The sequence below is a fragment of the Bubalus kerabau genome, chromosome 8 (genome assembly GCF_029407905.1).
Source record: "Bubalus kerabau isolate K-KA32 ecotype Philippines breed swamp buffalo chromosome 8, PCC_UOA_SB_1v2, whole genome shotgun sequence".
NCBI classification, from domain to species: domain Eukaryota; kingdom Metazoa; phylum Chordata; class Mammalia; order Artiodactyla; family Bovidae; genus Bubalus; species Bubalus kerabau.
Genome location: NC_073631.1, coordinates 50,300,553 through 50,320,834, shown reverse-complemented (window position 1 = coordinate 50,320,834; position 20,282 = coordinate 50,300,553). Strand labels below are relative to the sequence as shown.

The window sequence follows — 20,282 nt, the reverse complement described above, 5'->3', positions numbered from 1 at the left end:
TGTATTTTCACATTGAATGTGCTGGGTTATTCTAATTCCATTTTCAAATGAGGGTGGGCATTGAAGTTTTTGAGCAAAGAAGTAGTGTCAGAAATGTTGTAGAAAGATCACTTTGATAGTGGGCTATCTTATGAATTGAAAAATAGAGAAAAATGAGAAGTTAGGGTTTATAGGAAATGTTGCAATAATTTTGAGAGATGATGAGATTCAGAACCAAGTGTCTAAATAAAAGAAGGGGATAAACATGAGCAGAGGCTTAGGAGATGAAATTGCTGAAATGATGACTTGAACTGGGGCTCAATAGAAAGTGGATTTAGCTAACGTTTACTAGCATTGCTCTCTTAGTAGGGACTTGAATATTTTCACATGTAAGTTTCAGGACTAGTGAAACTAGGAAAATAAGAGTGACATTAACAGATCAAGATTTAAGGGTTGCAGTATTTTAATTTTTGGTCTTAGATACATGCATACCTTTTAAAAACTTACTAATATAGTACTAATAAAGAGTACTCTTTAGTACTCTTTATTAATGGTTTTGTTTCAAAGTAATAACATCATGAGTGTGATACTATAAATCTGAGAATAAAGATATTTTCTTTAGGAATTTCATGTTAATACAGGGTGAAAATCTACTGTGTTTTTATAGCCTCATAATATTTATTACATCTGCAAATCTGACTCCTTAATATACCAGCTGTTCTTAAATAGATAAGTCTTTTTAAACAACAGCATGGTATAGTGAAAAGAGCTCTAGATTGAAAGTTGGGAAATAGGAGTGACCTTACAGCTGACATACTGGGTGGCCTTGGGCAACTCATTTATCTCTCTGTTCATTTCCTCCATCCAAGCCAACAAAAGGAGGAACAAAAATTTTTGCATTTCCAACATCAGAAGGTCATTGAGGAAAAATGAACTAACATCTAAGATAACTTTAAAATAAAATGCTAAAATTTAGAACATTGCCATTATTGTTATAAATATTTTCTTAAAGAATATATTAATCTAGACTTAGAAATATTCAATTATATACCTCTTCCTCAAACTGGAAATGTATCAAATATGATGCTGAAAATTGGAATGGTAGTATAAGTAGAAGTCACTGACCAAATATTTATGATCTCTATATACCAAATAAAATAGGTGTTATGATTGCATTATGTGGAGGGTGCTCTAGGAAATGTCTATGGGATGATGAGATACTCATTTTCCTCCCCAACAAAATGGATCTGGAGTCTGCGGGGGGCGGTGTGGAGGTGGGGGATACCTGGGCTAAGGTACAGATTTTGGAAACTCACTATAAGGGTATTTTTTAAAAGCTTTGAGTGGTTTTCACATAGGGAGGTATAGAGAGACAGACTAGTGCCCAGGTCATACTGAGGAAGGCGAGCACAGCCTCTAGGGGAAACAGAAGAGGACCCAAAGAAATAGGGGGAAAAAATCAAAACATGAGATACGTCAGTGAAGTCATTGGAAAATAAAGCTTCAGGAAAGTTCAAATGCCAAAGAGAAAGCAAGTAAGATAAAGACTAAACTATTAAGTTTTCTAGAAGTGATACACACAGAGTTAGATGACTGCATTGAAATAACCTCTTAAGAGTTGGTTCTTACATTGCAAAGCTCTCCAGTGCTAGTATTCTTTGAGCTTAATTCTCTCCCTTACAGAGAAAGAAGAAAGTCACTTAGTCGTGTCCGACTCTTTGCAACCTCATGGACTGTAGCCTACCAGGCTCTTCGGTCCGTGGTATTTTCCAGGCAAGAATACTGGAGTGGGTTGCCATTTCCTTCTCCAAAGGATCTTCCCAACCCAGAGATTGAACCCGGGTCTCCCACATTGTAGGCAGACGCTTTACCATTTGAGCCACCAGGGAAGTCCCTTACAGAGAAGACCATAGCAATTCTTGATTTGAAGAAAGGGCTTTCTTTATCCATGTCTTAATTTTCCTTTCAACCTGCAGATGCTTGCATGAAGTGGAGAGTAGGCATCATAACTACTTTGTTCACTATAAAATAAATTTTATATAAATATGCTCTCTCTCCATTTCAGTAGTTCTGGATAACGAAGTCTATATCCCTGCAGTATACATCCTCTGCTGTCCCCAGCATATCATTGACAGCATGAGAGAAGTTGTTTACTTTAGTCCTTTAGAGGGAAAAAGAAAACAGTTTCAAAAATAGTATGACTCTTTAAATAGTTTGGAGATAAACATATCTGCATGGGATTAAATGAATGGGTTGTTTCACTTTCCATTATTTTACTTTGGAAAATGAAGTAGAGGCAAAAACTAATAAATTAGGGAGAAAGTAAAATTACTGGGCATGAGAAAATCATAACAATTCTAAAATTATTAGGTTCTCATTAAGAATTTGTTATTTATATTATATATTAGTTAACCAGCAAGTACTTTAGTTAAATGCAGTTAATCTGTTCAAAAAGGACAGTATAAAAATTACTGTTACCATTCTTGCCTAATAGAAACTCTCACACTATTTCCCATCTTAATTATGTTTAGCTCAAACTAAATATTGTAATTCTTACTTCCTGGGCATATGTTAGTTAGTAGATAATCTATAAGTAAAATAAATGCCTGTTACAGGCCAATTAAAGATACAACAGGTAAAGAGTTAGTTAGTTGACTATATATGTGCATGATACAGTATAAGTAATTGCCTAATTGTCTTTTAAGTGTAAGGTTTGGAGAGTAAGAAAGATAAAATATATGTCCTTATTATTATTGGTATATGGTTTTGAAAATTCACAAAAGGGAACTGCATTGCTTAGTGAAATAAAGGGAGTATGTGTTCATTCTTTCTAACATCTCAGCATAATGTATAGAGTATTTAACAGGTGCTTTTTTAGCTTACTCATTTTAAATGAGTTAGGTTCAGGAGTACTAAAAAAGAAAATAACATCATTTATCCTTTGGTTGAATATGACTTAAGAGTTTGAATAACTATTGGAGAGATTACTTGTAGTCTTAAAAATTGGCCGGCCAAAGGGTGGTTTGGTTTGGCTCAACTAATATTCAGCTAACCTCTTGATGTGCATTCATTAAACTAAATCACTCACCTTCTCTGCACTGTTGATGGTGTAGTATAGTAAACATGAGATATAATTCAGGAACAGATAATGTGTCTGCCTAAGTAACTCTGTATTTTCATTTTGTTTTCTAGTACCATAACAGCTTGGGGGAAGGACCATGAAAAAGATGCTTTTGAACATATAGTAACACAGTTTTCATCAGTGCCTGTATCTGTGGTCAGCGATAGCTATGACATTTATAATGCGTGTGAGAAAACATGGGGTGAAGATCTAAGACATTTAATAGTATCAAGAAGTACAGAGGCACCACTAATAATCAGACCTGATTCTGGAAATCCTCTTGACACTGTATTAAAGGTAATTTTTAATATGTAACTTGATTATTAAAAGTGCCAATAGATCAGCTGCATCAACACTACTTTTAATTTCATTCATACACACACCATTTCAGAGCTATCTGGACCAGTCCCCTTATTTTAGAGTTGCAGCCCAGAGAGAGTTAATAGATTTGCCCAAGGTCACACATTAATAACTAGAGAAAGTATTTCCAGAGTAAAGGGTTACTAATATGTAACTGTCAAATAGACTATTAAGTACTGTTGACTGTTGAATAGATACTTTCTTTTCTACTTACCTTGAAGATTAATAAATCCCATTACCATTTTAACCAGTCCTGTGATTTGGTTACCAAGTTTGTGGTTTCTTTCTCTGCCTTTATCACAAGTTATTGCTGTACCTTTGAAGGTTTTAGTGCAAAAGAAGTATGTGCAAGGTAATGTGGAACAAAAATAATTTGAAAATACTTTTCAAGTAGAGATTCTTTAGTGATACTACCGGTCCTCAAGGTAGCCTTGCTGTCTTTTTTTTTTTTTTTCCTTTCTTTTTTAAGTCTTTAGGACTTGGTTTACCTTCTTTGAAAAGCACTAATAGAAACAGGTTATTGATGCTTACTACTAGAAAAATAGTGTGTTACATGCTTTGCTTAATTGTCATTGAATCGCCGAAAACTTTATGATCTGTATTACAACTCTTTTTTTATAGACAAATAAACCAGCTTAGGTTAAAATTCACTTGCTGAAGGTCAGACAACAGGTAATAAAATAAGCCAAATAGTCAGCATAGGTCTTTATGACTATCACCATCTCTCTTTACCACACTGTTTGCCAGCTGATGATTAGGTGATGAATTACCCTTTAAAACAGTGGGGTGTAGAATCAAGGAGGTCTTTTCCTATCCTGTTAAGTAATAGACCAGTCTGATGGTTTTATCTTAGCCTGAAATATGAACTGATTTGGTTTAGCAAACTGAACAGGTTTCATGTTTTTTCTGTTACCTAATAAAAATATACAAACCTGATTTCAAGAACCAACTGAGTTACCATACGGAATTTTGTCATTGTTAGAATATTAAACCAGTTTATTTAGGAAAAGGGAGTGATTGTTGGGTAGAACCTTTGAATCTCTGAGGAAGCTTTCTGATAAATTTTCAGTCAGTGTTGAAGTATTTCAGCTGCTACCAAACTTTCAATAGTTAGTGAATGAGTTGCACAACTTGCATATTAAGCAATTTGGCTTAAAAAAAAATTGGTGTCATTGTTAAGTGAGAAGGACTTCAGAAAATTCAGCTGGATTCATGTTTGAGTTACATCGGACAAATTAAATTATTGGCACAAGCAGAAAAAAAATCCAATTCAAAAGTATCATCATGAGTTTTTTAAATGATGTTTTATATACCTTTTAAAAATATTATATTTACCATTGTAAGTTTCTAATGTTAAAGGATTTTTTCCCTGAATCTAATTAGAAAAATGTGAGGGAAAAATACTTACGTTTTGAGCCACTTTACAGCATAAATTGGCTTGATAGAAAATTGCATGCCTGTTCTAAAAATCAAATAGAATTGAGATGAAATTTTAGAAGGCTTATACATGGTAATATAAAATTTAAGTAATTAAATTTTTATATTCAAGATTGTTAGCAAAGTCTTTTTAACTTTGTAAAGTTTTTACACTTTTTTTCAGTCTTAGTTATTTTGTGTTGGATGTGTATTTTTCCAAACAGGTTTTGGATATTTTAGGTAAGAAGTTCCCTGTTACTGAGAACGCGAAGGGCTACAAGTTGCTACCACCTTATCTTAGAGTTATTCAAGGAGATGGAGTAGATATTAATACCTTACAAGAGGTATGTATTTTATATTAAAAAGTTTCAATAAGGTAATTCTTATAATTAAACTGTTTACTAATTTGATAACAATAATTTAAGTACAATTGTTATTCTTTTAGTAAGACAGTGTATGTCTTTTCTGTTAAATGCTTAAAATTTATAGGTAATAGTAACTTAAAATATAGACATACCAGCCAAACCATACTCCCAGTCCTCATTGGCCACTGTGGATGATGAGCCCAAAGAAGTGTCACTAGGAAACAAGAAAATGCCAAAGAGTACTCTTTATATGTAAAACAAAAAGTCTTAACTTTTTGTTTCTTAACACTGTACAAATAGGTCTCAGTTTCAATAGAATGGAACTTCACATACTCTAATAATGTGAAACCTGAATGATACTACTCTTTGATACTGTGCTTTTTCAGATTTATAGAATGGTTTGTTACCTCCTCTAAAGTTAGCATTGACTGTTATCACTACTGTTTGAGTTAGTCAAACAGTGTAAGTTTTATATTATCTTAAACCGTTTTCCTCTTTTGTTTCTCAAATAAGTTTCTAAAGAACTATAATTTTAATATTTAAAGCACTCCACAACAATTAAGACTATCACTGATAGCATGATATAGATTGTCAACTATGATAAAGCACTGACATTTTAATGTATACTAGTTTCAGATGATATCCACTTGTATAACACAAGTTACCAAAAGAATTTTCTGTTTGAAAGGGTTGGTGTGGTTAGAGGAAGGTCAGTACTCCAGTTATGAACAGTTTGTTTTCTAAAGATTCATTTAAAAGAAAGGACTATTGCATATAACTCTCAGTACTTCTGTGGTGACATGTATTTAGAGTTCCAAATGAGGTCTGAAATAGATCTCTTAAAATAACAGAAATGAGGTTTCTTCCACCAGCTCTTCCAAACCGCCTTGCCTAAGATAAGTGGAAACTTCCCCAGCTCTTCTAAGACATTTGGTGTTGGGGCATCCTAGGGGCTTTGATGTACAAAGGAAGAAACAGAAGAAAAGTCTTCAACAAAGAGGAGGACCTGAATATAGAAATCTCAGTTGGCATATTTAATTGCTGTTTTCTTCTAGCTCAGCTGAATTGAAGGTTTCTGACCTATTAAACTTGATTTTGATTTTCTAATCACTTCTGAAAGTTCTGTTTAAATTTAAAAACCCCATACTTTATAATTACTTCCTTTTGACTAGTATGAAATTAAAAGAATGGTTATTAAACTTTATCTGCTACCTTCTACCATAAAAGTGATTGAGTATGTTACATAAGAAGAAAGACACTAGTTAACTAAGTCCTGCCTGGGAAAAAGAAATTCAAATAAGATTGATAATAAATAAATTAATGTAAATTTTAAATTATGTGTCCCTTGAAAGAAATAGTCTAGTTGTTAGAAGTCTGTGTTTATATAGGTCTCTCTTTCTGGCTTTTTAGATAATTCTGCCAAAAAAATGATCCAGTGATAAATCTTAGCTCCCAATCAGTTCATAGTTTTGCTTATGGCACTAGGGTACCAGCCAGGGTCAGACGACTGCCAGTGCCTCAACTCTTAAATTAGAGGGAGTATTTTACACTTTTTTTTTAAATCACTAATATCTGATGATTTTAAGCACCCCCATTACATGACTTGCACTGTGACATGTGACAACATGTATTGAAATTTATTAATGATGAGTAGAGTCACAGAATCTACTAATTTGGGGCAAATATCTGGGCCTCATTGCTTGTGCTACTGGCATCTGGGCAGTAAATTAAAGGGGTAGATGAGAGTTTACTCAAGTAACCTTGTGTATTGATAGCCATTTTTTTCTACCTTTCATTCTCTTTATTCCCCCAACCTAAACCACAATCACTGATAACAGTACAAATTCAGGAACTTTGAATGAAATCCCCTCCTTCTACACTTATTCCTTGGGCTTCCCTCTTTGAGGTGGGTGGGTCTTTTAAAAGAAAAAAAGTGGGATGTAACTTCATGTAGGCCTTATTCTTAGCTCATTATTTACTGTGTTATAAACAGCTTTAGATGGTTTATTTATCAGTATGGCCCATGGAAAAATAACTTCTTTCCACTCCCAAATTACCTGACTTTTTAAAATTTTCTTCTTTAATCTAGATTGTGGAAGGCATGAAGCAAAAAAAATGGAGTATTGAAAATGTTTCCTTCGGTTCTGGTGGAGCCTTGCTACAGAAGTTAACAAGAGATCTCTTGAATTGTTCCTTCAAATGTAGTTATGTTGTAACCAATGGCCTTGGGGTATGTCCTTCAACTTCTACTCTTGTGTTGTTACTATCTTCATGTGTAGGCCTAGAATATGCCTGCTGCTGCTGCTAAGTCGCTTCAGTCGTGTCCTACTCTGTGCGACCCCATAGATGGCAGCCCACCAGGCTCCCCGGTCCCTGGGATTATTCCAGGCAAGAGTACTGGAGTGGGGTGCCATTGCCTTCTCCAAGAATATGCCTAGAATACATATATTGAATGCAATAGTCGAAGGATAATATGGTCCTGAACTATTACTGTATTGTACCCCTGACAGTACTCAGCAATGGGAAAAATAATAGATAGTAGGTGATAACTTGACTTCAGAAAAGGAGAAAGACTTAGAAAAAAGAGGAAAAGTGAGAGATAATTTAAGAGAGATGATGCAGGTCAATTCATTTCTACTCCTTCAGTGTATATCTTTGAATCAAGAAGTTGAGCAAATTTGAGTGAGAATGTCAGTGCACCTGGGCTTCCCAGGTGGCGCTAGTGGTAAAGAACCTGCCTGCCAATACAGAAGATACAAGAGACTCGGGTTGGATCCCTGGGTCGGGAAGATCTGCTGGAGGAGGGCATGGCAACCCACTCCAGGATTCTTGCCTGGAGAATCCCTATGGACAGAGGAGCCTGGCAGACTACAGTCCATGGAGTCACAAAGAGTCAGACACGACTGAAACGACTTAGCATGCACATACAATCATGTCAGCTCACCTAGCCATCATGCATTAAAAATAAGCAAATATGTAAACACTGTCAATATTTTAGGAAGGTGAACTGTGAGGTTCGAGTTGTGACACTAGAATCATTTTCTGGTAGTCTTCGAAGGGGGAACCCAAGCTGCAGGCAGCTGAACAACCAACTCCCTAGTAGCTCTTGACAAGCTCTTAGGAGTCTGTGTCAAAGGGTGTGTGTTCAGTTCTGTCGCTAAGTCATGTCTGACTCTTTGCGACCCCATGAACTTCAGTACACCAGGCTTCCCTGTCCATCACCAACTCCCAGAGCTTACTCAAACTCATGTCCATCGAATCGGTGATGCCATCTCGTCCTCTGTCGTCCCCTTCTCTACCGCCTTCAGTTTTTCCCAGCATCAAGGTCTTTTCAGATGAGTCAGTTCTTTGCATCAGGTAGCCAAAGTTTTGGAGTTTCAGCTTCAACATCAGTCCTTCCAATGATTATTCAGGACTGATTTCCTCTAGGATGGACTGGTTGGATCTCCGTGCTGTCCAAGGGACTCTCAAGAGTCTTCTCCAACACCACAGTTCAAAAGCATCAATTCTTCGGTGTTCAGCTTTCTTTATAGTTCAACTCTCACATCCGTACATGACTACTGGAAAAACCATAGCTTTGACTAGACAGACCTTTGTTGGCAAAGTAATGCCTCTGCTTTTTAATATCCTGTCTAGATTGGTTATAACTTTTCTTCCAGGGAGCAAGCGTCTTTTAATTTCATGGCTGTAGTCACCATCTGCAGTGATTTTGGAGCCCAGAAAAATAAAGTCTGTTATTGTTTCCATTGTTTCCCCATCTATTTGCCATGAAGTGATGGGACCAGATGCCATGATCTTAGTTTTCTGAATGTTGAGCTTTAAGCCAACTTTTCACTCTGCCCTTTCACTTTCATCAAGAAGCTCTTCAGTTCTTCTTCACTTTCTGCCATAAGGGTGGTGTCATCTGCATATCTGAGGTTATTGATATTTCTCCCGGCAATCTTGATTCCAGCTTGTGCTTCTTCCAGTCCAGCATTTCTCATGATGTACTCTGCATAGAAGTTAAATAAGCAGGCTAACAGCATGCAGCCTTGATGTACTTTCCCAGTTTGGAACCAGTCTGTTGTTCCTTGTCCAGTTCTAACTGTTGCTTCTTGATCTGCATGCAGGTTTCTCAGGAGGCAGGTCAGGTGGTCTGGTATTCCCATCTCTTGAAGAATTTTCCACAGTTCGTTGTGATCCACATAAAGGCTTTGGCACAGTCAATAAAGCAGATGTTTTTCTGGAACTCTCGCTTTTTCGATGATGTGTGTAGGGGATCCTAAAGAAACATGGATTGGTTCCCTACCTTAGTTCACCTCCATCATTCTTTGGGGAGTTCTAGGTTTCCTCCTTCTGCTCCTCCAGTTGCCTTCTACCTTTCTGATCCTAAAACACTGTGCTCTAGGTCTCTAGGTTCTCAAGGTTGTCTTTGCTTCTCATGGTAACAAGATATCACTAATTGAATAAAAAGTAACAAAAGGGAAAAGTTATGAAGTGGGCAAGCCTTTACTGTAGTAAAATCCTAGTACCCTTGCCACAGATTATAGAGTTGACGTGGATTTATTTTTCAGTAACATGCATGTGCTTGCTATACTTAGATCAGTTTAAGGGCAATGCATAATAGAAAAGGGGATACTTTAAGGGTCACATTGTTGACCTCAAAGACTTACCTCAGATGGAGTTATTAGTATTCTGCACTAGTATGAAAGGATTTCAAAGATTTGGATTTGGTTCATACCTTTTTCCTGACAGAGGACTCTCTCCTCCACAACTGGCTAGAGTTATATCTCTAAGAGCTAGATGCAGATTGGCTTAGTTATACCTGCAAAGTACCTTAAAATTTATTTAAATTTTATACTTTTTTTAATGTGACTTGAGTGAACATTTCTGATGATTAGTCTTCTATTTCTCTAACTTTAATTTGGATTCCAGATTAACGTCTTCAAGGATCCAGTTGCTGATCCCAACAAAAGGTCCAAAAAGGGCCGATTATCTTTACATAGGACACCAGCAGGAAATTTTGTTACACTTGAGGAAGGAAAAGGAGACCTTGAAGAATACGGTCATGTATGTATCTATGCTGATTGGGGTTTGTTTTGTTTTTTAAACAGTAATAAGTTCACTTTTCAAATTAAGAAAGGAGGCTTTTTCTTGGAGGACAAGAGCGTTATTGTAAAATGTTTACAATTGCTGAGCTAGCCTACCAAAATAAGATGAAAAATAAGAAATGGCTAGATAATAAATATGAGACCTTTACATTGGGTGAAATATTTTGTAAGGAAAAAAAAAATGGTGTTCCATATAGTTACCAGAAGAGAGTGAGTGAGCTTCAATAAGTGTGTGTAGTTAATCTTAACTCCTATTGCCAATTAGCAGTGAATCATTTCTGAACAGGAATAATTAGGAATACTTAAAGGATGCTGGTCTTAGACTATTCATAGCTGTCCATGTTACAGTAAAACCATGGTAATTTTAGTAGATGAAAGAAGGGCTTTCCAAATTCCAAGATATTGTTAAAGATGATTGCATTTTTTCAAAACAATAGAATCCAGTTCAGATGGTTTTCTTTAGTCTCATTTAATTCTCACCACAACATCTATGGGCTAAAAAGGCAAATTATGTCATCTTAATAGTGTAAGATATAAAAACAGACTTGATTCAGATTATAACTAATAAATGAACCAAGTTTGCTGATTTAAGTCAACCAAGCTAGAAATATTTATAGTATGCTTAGTCTGTATGCTCATTGACATAGAAGATTACACTTATATTCGACTTCTAGTTTTTATTAATAAGCCACTGGATTGAACAAGAAAATACTCTTTTTTAGAAGGAAACTACTCATAATTGATAAAAATTATAAAAATTTTATTTTTATTGATTATATAATAAAATTGATTTTTTTTAACTTTTGATTCTTTATACTATATATATTCTGCTTATGTTACTTTTATTATATTCTTTTAAGATTTTAAGCCATAATTATTACAGTAAGATTTTTCTGTTATCTTTAATGAGAAATATGTACAAGTTCCTAAAACCTTTAGAATTAGATTTGTTTATATATAGCCTGTTACACAGCCTTCATTTAACTCTTCTACTACCGAGACTTTGCTGTATTAGTTTACCCCAGCTGGACAAAAGTTACTTTAGACGTGGTCATAACTGTGACTAAAACAAGACATTGGTTTTAAGAGTATGTGGATTATACTCTAGAACATTTGAGTCAGTAAGCCATTTATGATCATCTAGACATTATGATTTAACAGGAACCACCCTTCCTCAATAGATTATATTTAAATTTTCATAGTTAAATTCATAAAGAAAATGCCACAGCAAGAGCAGTGTGATTGGAAGCAACACAAGGATAGCTAAGATTGTTTCAAGATGGTGGAGTAGGAAGACCATGAACTCAACTCGTCTTATGGGCATGCCAAGATTATAACTATTTACAGAATAAATGATGATGAGAAAGGGCAGAATCTACCAGGAAAAGATCTACAACTAAAGCTATAAAGAAGGAACTATGACAAGACAGGAGGGGCAGAATCACCATATATTCAAGACCCATATCCCCAAGTGGGCAACCCATAGGAGAATAATTACAGAGGTTCTTCCAAAGAAACAAGGGGTCTGAGCCCCACCCCAACCTGGGGGACCTTGCATTCCAGATAGCCCCAAAAGAATCAAATTCAAAGAGGACCACACCAAGACACACAGTAATTAAAATGGCAAAAACTAAAGAGAATATTAAAAGCAGCAAGGGAAAAGGAACAACTTGCGTACACAGGAACTCTCATAAGGTTGTAATCTGACTTTTCAGCAGAAATTCTGCTGGTGAGAAGAATGGCACAATATATTTAAGGTGATGACAGAGTAAAACCTACAACCAAGAATATTCTACCTGATAAGACTTTCATTTAGATTTGATGAAGAGATCAAAAGGTGAGCTGAAGTTCAGCATCACCAAACCAGCTTTACGAGAAATGTTAATAGGAGTAATCTAAGCAGGAGAGAAAAATGCTGTAACTAGAAACATAATAATTACAAAAGGAAAAACCTTGTCAGTAAAGGCAAATGTATAGTAAAGGTAGCAAATCAAGCATTTACTAAGGAAGTTTAAAAGACAGTAAAATCATCTATATCTGCAATAAGCAGTTCAGTGATACACAAAATGAGATGTAAAATATGTCAAAAGCAGTAATGAACCTAAATGTAAGACATGATTCCATTAAACTCCTAGAAAAGAACACTCCTCAATGTAAATCATAGAAATGTTTTCTTAGATCAGTCTCCCAAGGCAAAATCGATAAAAGGAAAAATAAACAAATGGAATCTAATCAAAAGCTTTTGTACAGCAAAGGAAACCTACCGAAACAAAAAGACAACCTACAGAACGGGAAAGTATTTGCAAATATGACCAATAAGGGGTTAATATCCAAAATACCCAAGAAGCTCATGTAACTTAATATCAAAAAACAATCCAGTCAAAAAATGGGCAGAAGAACTGAATAGACATTTTTTCCAAAGAAGTCATACAGATGGCTAACAGCTATGTGAAAAGATGCTCAACATTGCTGACTGTTAGAGAAATGCACACCAGAACCACAAAAAGATATCACCTCACACCTGTCAGAATAACAGCTGTCATCCAAAAGTCTACAAATAACAACTGTTGGAAAGAATTTGGAGAAAAGAGAACCCTCATACACTGTTGGTGGGAATGTTAACAGGTACAGCCACTAAGGAGATTCCTCCAGAAACTAAAAATAGAACTATGATATGATTTAGCAATTCCATTTCTGGGTATATATCCAAAGAAAATGAAAACACTGATTTGAAACATGTGCATGAAATAATAAACCCAACACATGAAATAATAGCACCATTATTTACAGTAATCCAAGATAGGGAAGCAACCCAAGTGTCCATCAACAAATGAATGGGTAAAGAAAATGTGATGCAGGCACACACACAATGAAATATTACTCAGCCGTTAAAAGTGAAATTTTTGTCACTTGAAGCAACATCAATGGACCTGGAGGCTATTATGCTATGTGAAATAAGTCAGAGAAAGACAAATACTGAATGTTATTACTTGTATATGGAATCTAAAAAATAATATAATGAAACAGAAGCAGTGTCACAGATACAGACAACAAATTAGTGTTTACCAGTGGGGAGAGGGAAGCAGGGAGGGGTAAGGTAGGGAAGTAGGAGGTACAAACTTACATGTATAAAATAAGTAAGGTACAAAGACATACTATACAGCACAGGGAATATAGCCAATATTTTATAATAATTTTAAATGGTTTATAATCTATTAAATCATTACATTGTACACCTGAAACTAATATTGTAAATCAACTATATTTCAATAGAAAAAGGATAAAAAGGAAACAACATAGTGACAGAAATATTAGATAATGTTATGTGCGTGACCTTCAGATGAAATGAAAAACTCTGGCACAATAGATTACTTCTATGGATTTTTCAAGAAAAACTAGAGGCAGATAATTCCTTACTAAGATAGGAATGCTTTGCCAGACTCAAAAGGGAATTTAGTCTTAATTCTCTTAATTTGTCTTTGTTATTCTTGTATGGATCAAATGGATTACATGTGTCAGTGACTTCTGGAATATACACAGTCCTTAAAATCAGTGACTATGTATTAGTCAAGAAATCAGTATCTATTAATGTTTCTGTTTGGGTTTGGTTTCTTATTTTTAGGGTTGACTTTTGTTTGTTTGATGGGTTTCCCTGGTGGCTCAGAGGTTAAAGCGTCTGCCTCCAATGCAGGAGACCTGGGTTCGATCCCTGGGTCAGGAAGATCCCCTGGAGAAGGAAATGGCAACCCACTCCAGTATTCTTGCCTGGAGAATCCCATGGACAAAGGAAGCCTGGTAGGCTACAGTCCACAGGGTCACAAAGAGTCGGACATGACTGAGGGACTTCACTTTCACTTTGTTTGTTTAAGGCAAAAGCTTATGATTAGTAAGTTTAGTAAATTCCAGGTTGATAAGTTTAATTGGTGTTGAGTCTCTTGGCTAGGAACAGGGACGGTCTGGCAGGCTTTCCTTGCCGATCTGTCCGTCATGATTATTAGCGACAGCCATAGTGCTTCTGGGCAGCCAAAGCAGTAAGCATCTACTAGATTTGTTTTGCCTTTAAGGAAAACTGTTTTAAGAATGTAATACTTGAGTCATTCCTTTTCAGAAAGTTAAACATGTCTACATTCCATTTTAGATCTGGGTCTTGCCTCCTCTGCCTGCTCCATCAGCATCCTTTCTATAGAAAATCATTTCATAATTTGAACATTATCAGCATGTGTGTATTTGACTATTCAGTCTAATTCATCTAAGCATTACTGAAAAATTTTGTTTGATAGCCTAATATAACCATTAAATTTCAATATTGTTATATTTGTGTAGGATCTTCTTCACACTGTCTTCAAGAATGGGAAGGTGACAAAAAGCTATTCTTTTGATGAAGTAAGAAAAAATGCACAGCTGAATATCGAACTGGAAGCAGCACCTCATTAGGCTTGTTTTATGACTGGGTGTGTGTGTGTGTGTGCGCCTGCGTATGCGTGTGTGTGTGTTTACGTGCATGCACACATGTGTACCCCTGTGTGTGTGTGAGTATGTAATACATAATGTTTATTGTACAGATGTGTGGGGGTTCTTTGTGTTTTATGATACATTACAGCCAAATTATTTGTTGGTTTATGGACATACTGCCCTTTTCATTTTTTTCTTTTTTCCAGTGTTTAGGTGATCTCAAATTAGGAAATGCTCTTAACCATGTAAAAGATAATTGCTAAAGTAAGCTTTTTAGGGCCCTTTGCCAATAGATAGTAATTCAATCTGGTATTGATCTTTTCACAAACAACCAAGAAACTTTTATATATAACTGAAGATCACATAAAAACAGATTTGCATAAAATTATCATGATTGCTTTATGTTTATATTTAACTTGTATTTTTGTACAAACAGATTGTGTAAGATATATTTAAAGTTTCAGTGATTTAACAGTCTTTCCAACTTTTCATGATTTTTATGAGCACAGACTTTCAAGAAAATACTTGAAAATACATTGCCTTTTGTCCATTAATCAGCAAATAAAACATGGCCTTAACAAAGTTGTTTGTGTTATTGTACAATTTGAAATTATGTCAGGACATACCCAACAGAATTACTAAACCTCACTGCCCCTTGTAGACTATGTATTAATCATTCTACATTAAAGAAAATAATGGTTCTTACTGGAATGTCTAGGCACTGTACAGTGATTATACAAGTTGGTCATTGTATTGTACCAGTGAAATGCCAAATTGACAGGCCTGTACTGCAGTTTTATATGTCAGATATTGCCTGTGGCTCTGCACCTCAAGATTTTAAGGAGATTTTTAGAGAGAATTTCTGCTTACACTATAGAATATATACATAAATGTAAAATATTGACAAATATGGAAGTAATTATTTTAAAGTAATTACACTTATGAATTTATTTTTCCTATTCTATAGTTGCTATGACTGAAATGAATCAGTGGAATGGGTAGTGAGTGTACTTATTTTAGATGTTTTGATTGTTATATTTTTCATTAAGTTTTTCAAAAATTGGATATTCGATTTTATGGACATCACTTACTAATTTTAAACTGAATCCCTCAATAAATAATGCTCAAGCAAGTACTTACTTAAATGAAGATAAATTATCCCAAATGAAAAATATGACATGAGTTTGAAAAGAAGAATCTGATCCCACAGTGGTAATTTGGCTGAATTCAAAGTGTTCAACATTGACATGTTCTAGAGCGATTAACTGCTAGATTCTGAGTCAGTCATCACACCTGACTAGAGACCAGGGTTTTATAGATTCCTTTCTGTTCTAAGGCTGTGGCCAGCAGGCCAAATTCGGACTATTTTTTTGTAAATACATACTGTCTACGACTGCCTTCTCACAACAACAGTAGAAGTTGAATCATTGTAATAGTGATCCTACAACCCAAAAAGCCTGAAATGTTTATTATCCGGCCCTTTATAGAAAAGTATGTTAACCCCTGTTGTAAGAAAAAGACTGTGCCTTGATACATAGAGTTTTTCTCTTTTGTCTTCTCTGTTTTCATTTAAGAGTCTGATATTAGAAGACTATTTAGAAAAGCTTTAACAATATGATGTTAAAGTGAAATTTTACAAATTGAAAAGCCATATATTATTTGTTCTAAACAGTTACATGAGAAGGTATTTTATCACTAAAGTAATCTAATTAGAGATGTTATCTTTATTAAGCATCTTTTATAAGCATTATTAAGAAGAAGATGGATTTTTGCAGATGATTCTAACCACTTGTCTAATAAGAACAGTAGGCATCAGCCACACTCCCAGGAAAAGTTTTCATCCTGTAATCCCATCCCTGGTAAAAAATAATTTTAAAGTGATTACTGTTTTTTAAATGTATCCAAGTGAAGAGTAATAGTAAGAAGAACACATAGTTCTTCATAAAATGTGCTAAGGGGCTACAGCAAAGGGAAGGAAACTTAACTTTGATAACCACTCATAATTTTGATTTTATTAAACATTGGAATTACACTATAGACAACAGTCTTTGTACAGTGAATTTCAGCAATTGCAGAGTATCTAGAGGGGTTTTAATACTTTTCACTGAATGCTAAAATCTGTACATTTGTACATGGCCAATGATTGGGGGGATGGAATGATTAACTGTGTTAGCTTTCAGCCACTTGGAATTGATTAATCCCAAATCTCCATCACGTAAGCACTTAGTATTTTGGCCATCTCCATTCTGAGAAGCAACTGGTTAACGTGGATACCAAATAGAGCTCTATTGTGTCACCCGTAAATCAGCTTAATCTTTCAGACAAAAGCAAATGGCATGTATGAGTTTGCTCTAAATCATTAGATTTGCAGTTAGCAATTAATCCCCCTCAATTCATAATATCATGAAATATTTGTATTTTAAATAGAAGATAGGAGTTCTGCATTAAGACTCTTTATTTGTACTCTATACTTAAAATGGTTTTAATGATTATCCCTTATTTCTTTTCTTGAAGTAAATTGTTATGAAAATTTTATAAGGAAATCCATCTTGGAAAACTAGAAAGAGAAAACAGCAAGGTAATTATTGTTCTGTTTGCCATAATTTAGAATTCAAACTTAAACAAGTATTTTGTAGTTTTACATTCCTTTTTAACCCATTCAGTGGAGAATGTCAGCTTTTCTCCCAAGTTGTATGTTAAATCAATCTAATATGTATTCAGCGTCAAAGATAAACATGTAATAAACATGGAAATAAAGTTTAGCTCTATTAGTGAAATGTTAAATTTGACTGTGTGCTTCAAATAATGGCATTCCCAGCGTTATCTTTCTTAGGTATTCTTCCAGTTCAAAGAATTAAGAGAATGAAAGAGGGAGAAATTTCTAGGATGACTCTTACTTTCTACCTTGTGTAACATATGGCAGTGCCTTTTAGTAAAGACACTGGAGGGAGATCAGATTGGGGGTCAAAGAGCACAATTCGTCAGATAAGATTTGAGATGCCCTCTCAGACATTTAAATGTGGGTTTTAGGTAGTTGAAGACACAGATTTGGACATGAATTTGATGTATAAATGGTCAATGGAGACATAAGAGGATATGTCTCTAGGCAGGGTGTAGAATATGGCATAAACAAACCACAGGCTATAGGCCAAATCCAGCCCACCATCTGTTTTCTAAATAAAGTTTTATTGGAACACAACCACATCGATTAATTTAATTATTGTTCATGGCTGTTTTCATGCCACAATGGCAGAGTTGATTAGTTGTGACAGGCTTTATGGCCTCCAAAGCCTAAAATAATTTATTATATGGCCCTTTAAACAAAAATGCATGAATCTCTGCTATAAAGAAAAGAGGGCTTAGGGCAAAAGCATAAGTATTCTCAAAAGTTAAGTGGCAGATGAGCCAGCAAAGGAGACTGACAAGCAGTAGCTAAAGAGGTTAAAGCCAGGAGGAGAATCATGAAAGCCCAGGGGAGGGGCATTATCCTGCACAGGTGTTGAATACTACTGAGAGATCAAATTCAGTGAGGGATGTAAAAGCAGCTATTGGATTTGACCTCTTGGTATCAATAGGCAGCTTAGAGACATTCTCTCCCAGTAGTAGAGGAGGTAGAGGTCAGAAAGAAGCTACTCCTGAGTGCTGGATGTATAGAGGAGGAGCAAATGAGGCAACAGCGTGTCTCCCTTTCCCTTTGTAGCTACTACTTCATCTCTGAGAAGGATGTGGGAAAGCAGAAAAAGTTGAAGACCAAAGAGTTAAAGAGATCAGTATGGTATTGGGTTCCAAAAAAGGTGGAGGACCATGGAGTCCAAAACACAGGTGAAAAGATCGACTAGATGTCTAAGAGTGTTTGTAATCTAGAAGATAAAGGAGAAGCCAGACTGTATGCAGGCTTTGGTTTTCTCTGAAATTTGAGACCAGAGCAGATTAAAATGGATGTTTTAAAACAATTCTTATGGAGAGTCAAGTGGCCAGAGGTACTGGAGAACTATAGAATGGTGACAGAACTTATAGTGAAATCTGCCTCTTGTGGTTTTATTTTTGTTCCTCTCCCTGGTAACACCCTGATGCCTAAGTACAGAGAAGATAGATATACGTGGGATTTTTCCAGGTAAGTCTGATAGAACAAAGGACAATAATTTAATAATTACTAAAATTGAGTTGTTGAAAAACGGTCCTGTGGTATCTAAATGGAATACGTTAAGGATGTGAAGGCAACATACAGTGTCATGAAGACAGCAGTCTGATGGCAGCTCTGATCTACTGGGAGTTGCTAAGCAAGTCGGGAAGAACAAAAAACCCTCGCCTGATCTGAGAGGAGCAAGTTTATGCTGTGGTACAGTCTAAGGAATGACCTTGCAGTGGCTAAGTGAGAGAAAGATCACTGGAGACAAAAGCAAGGTCACAAAACCTAGAGATCAGTGGGTTTGATGGGTGGACATTTTAATTATCCAGAGTCGTAGTGGAGAGGAAAACTAAGTCAGGTGCCAGTGTGCTCACAGAACGGAAGGGGCCAGGAGGTCAGCAGGAGGCAGAAATAAGGAGGGGTGTGAACCTCAAAGGATCAGGCAGTAGAGACCACTGACCCAGGCAAGCCTGCAAGAGGAGGAGCTCAGTCTCTTGGAAGTGTTCAGACAGGTGTGGACAAGTGAAAAGTTGATTAAGAAGTGCTCTGTGTGTTGCCAGAGTCAGTGTCCTTTATCAGGTGCTCAAGCAATATTTGAGTTAATGAATGGACAGAAGGAAGAAATAATCTAGATTTTTAATTTCTTGGTTTCAGTAGTTTCCCACAACATCCCTTCCACTGCCACTAGTCCCAATCCCAAAGAAAGGCAATGCCAAAGAAAGCTCAAACTACTGCACAATTGCACTCATCTCACATGCTAGTAAAGTAATGCTCAAAATTCTCCAAGCCAGGCTTCAGCAATACGTGAACCATGAACTTCCAGATGTTCAAGCTGGTTTTAGAAAAGGCAGAGGAACCAGAGATCAAATTGCCAACATCCACTGGATCATGGAAAAAGCAAGCGAGTTCCAGAAAAACATCTACTTCTGCTTTATTGACTATGCCAAAGCCTTTGACTGTGTGGATCACAATAAATTGTGGAAAATTCTGAAAGAGATGGGAATACCAGACCACCTGACCTGCCTCTTGAGAAACCTATATGCAGATCAGGAAGCAACAGTTAGAACTGGACATGGAGCAACAGACTGGTTCCAAATAGGAAAAGGAGTATGTCAAGGCTGTATATTGTCACCCTGCTTATTTAACTTCTATGCAGAGTACATTATGAGAAACACTGGGCTGGAAGAAGCACAAGCTGGAATCAAGATTGCCAGGAGAAATAATAGCCTCAGATGACACCACCCTTATGGCAGAAAGTGAAGAGGAACTAAAAGGCCCCTTGATGAAAGAGGAGAGTGAAAAAGTTGGCTTAAAGCTCAGCATTCAGAAAACTAAGATCATGGCATCAGGTCCCATCACTTCATGGGAAA

General features: G+C 35.9%; 1 protein-coding gene, 1 long non-coding RNA gene and 1 other non-coding gene across 12 annotated transcripts in view; 2 read left to right on the top strand and 1 right to left on the bottom strand.

Annotated features, from left to right (window-relative positions):
* NAMPT (nicotinamide phosphoribosyltransferase) overlaps positions 1-17,313 on the top strand; it is a 378,494-nt gene extending 361,181 nt beyond the window's left edge. For 7 of the 10 annotated variants that reach the window (XM_055590235.1, XM_055590233.1, XM_055590234.1 and 4 more), the window contains 5 exons: positions 3,172-3,397; positions 5,101-5,220; positions 7,331-7,471; positions 10,156-10,290; positions 14,655-17,313. In XM_055590235.1, the coding sequence (XP_055446210.1) occupies positions 3,172-3,397; positions 5,101-5,220; positions 7,331-7,471; positions 10,156-10,290; positions 14,655-14,765 (733 nt within the window). In that variant the 3' untranslated portion in view covers positions 14,766-17,313. Of the gene's footprint in view, positions 1-3,171; positions 3,398-5,100; positions 5,221-6,113; positions 6,431-7,330; positions 7,472-10,155; positions 10,291-14,469; positions 14,551-14,654 lie in introns of those variants that run through there. The other 3 variants (XM_055590236.1, XM_055590238.1, XM_055590239.1) reach the window with 3 other exon arrangements.
* On the bottom strand, positions 2,022-9,679 carry LOC129659124 (uncharacterized). Its single transcript, XR_008717804.1, has 4 exons — positions 9,530-9,679; positions 5,394-5,455; positions 4,869-4,922; positions 2,022-2,140 (listed from the first exon to the last, which is right to left on the bottom strand). It is a non-coding gene; the product is annotated as an uncharacterized LOC129659124 (long non-coding RNA).
* Positions 13,981-14,053, top strand: TRNAW-CCA (transfer RNA tryptophan (anticodon CCA)). Its single transcript has one exon. It is a non-coding gene; the product is annotated as a tRNA-Trp (tRNA).
* Positions 17,314-20,282: the final 2,969 nt, after the last annotated feature.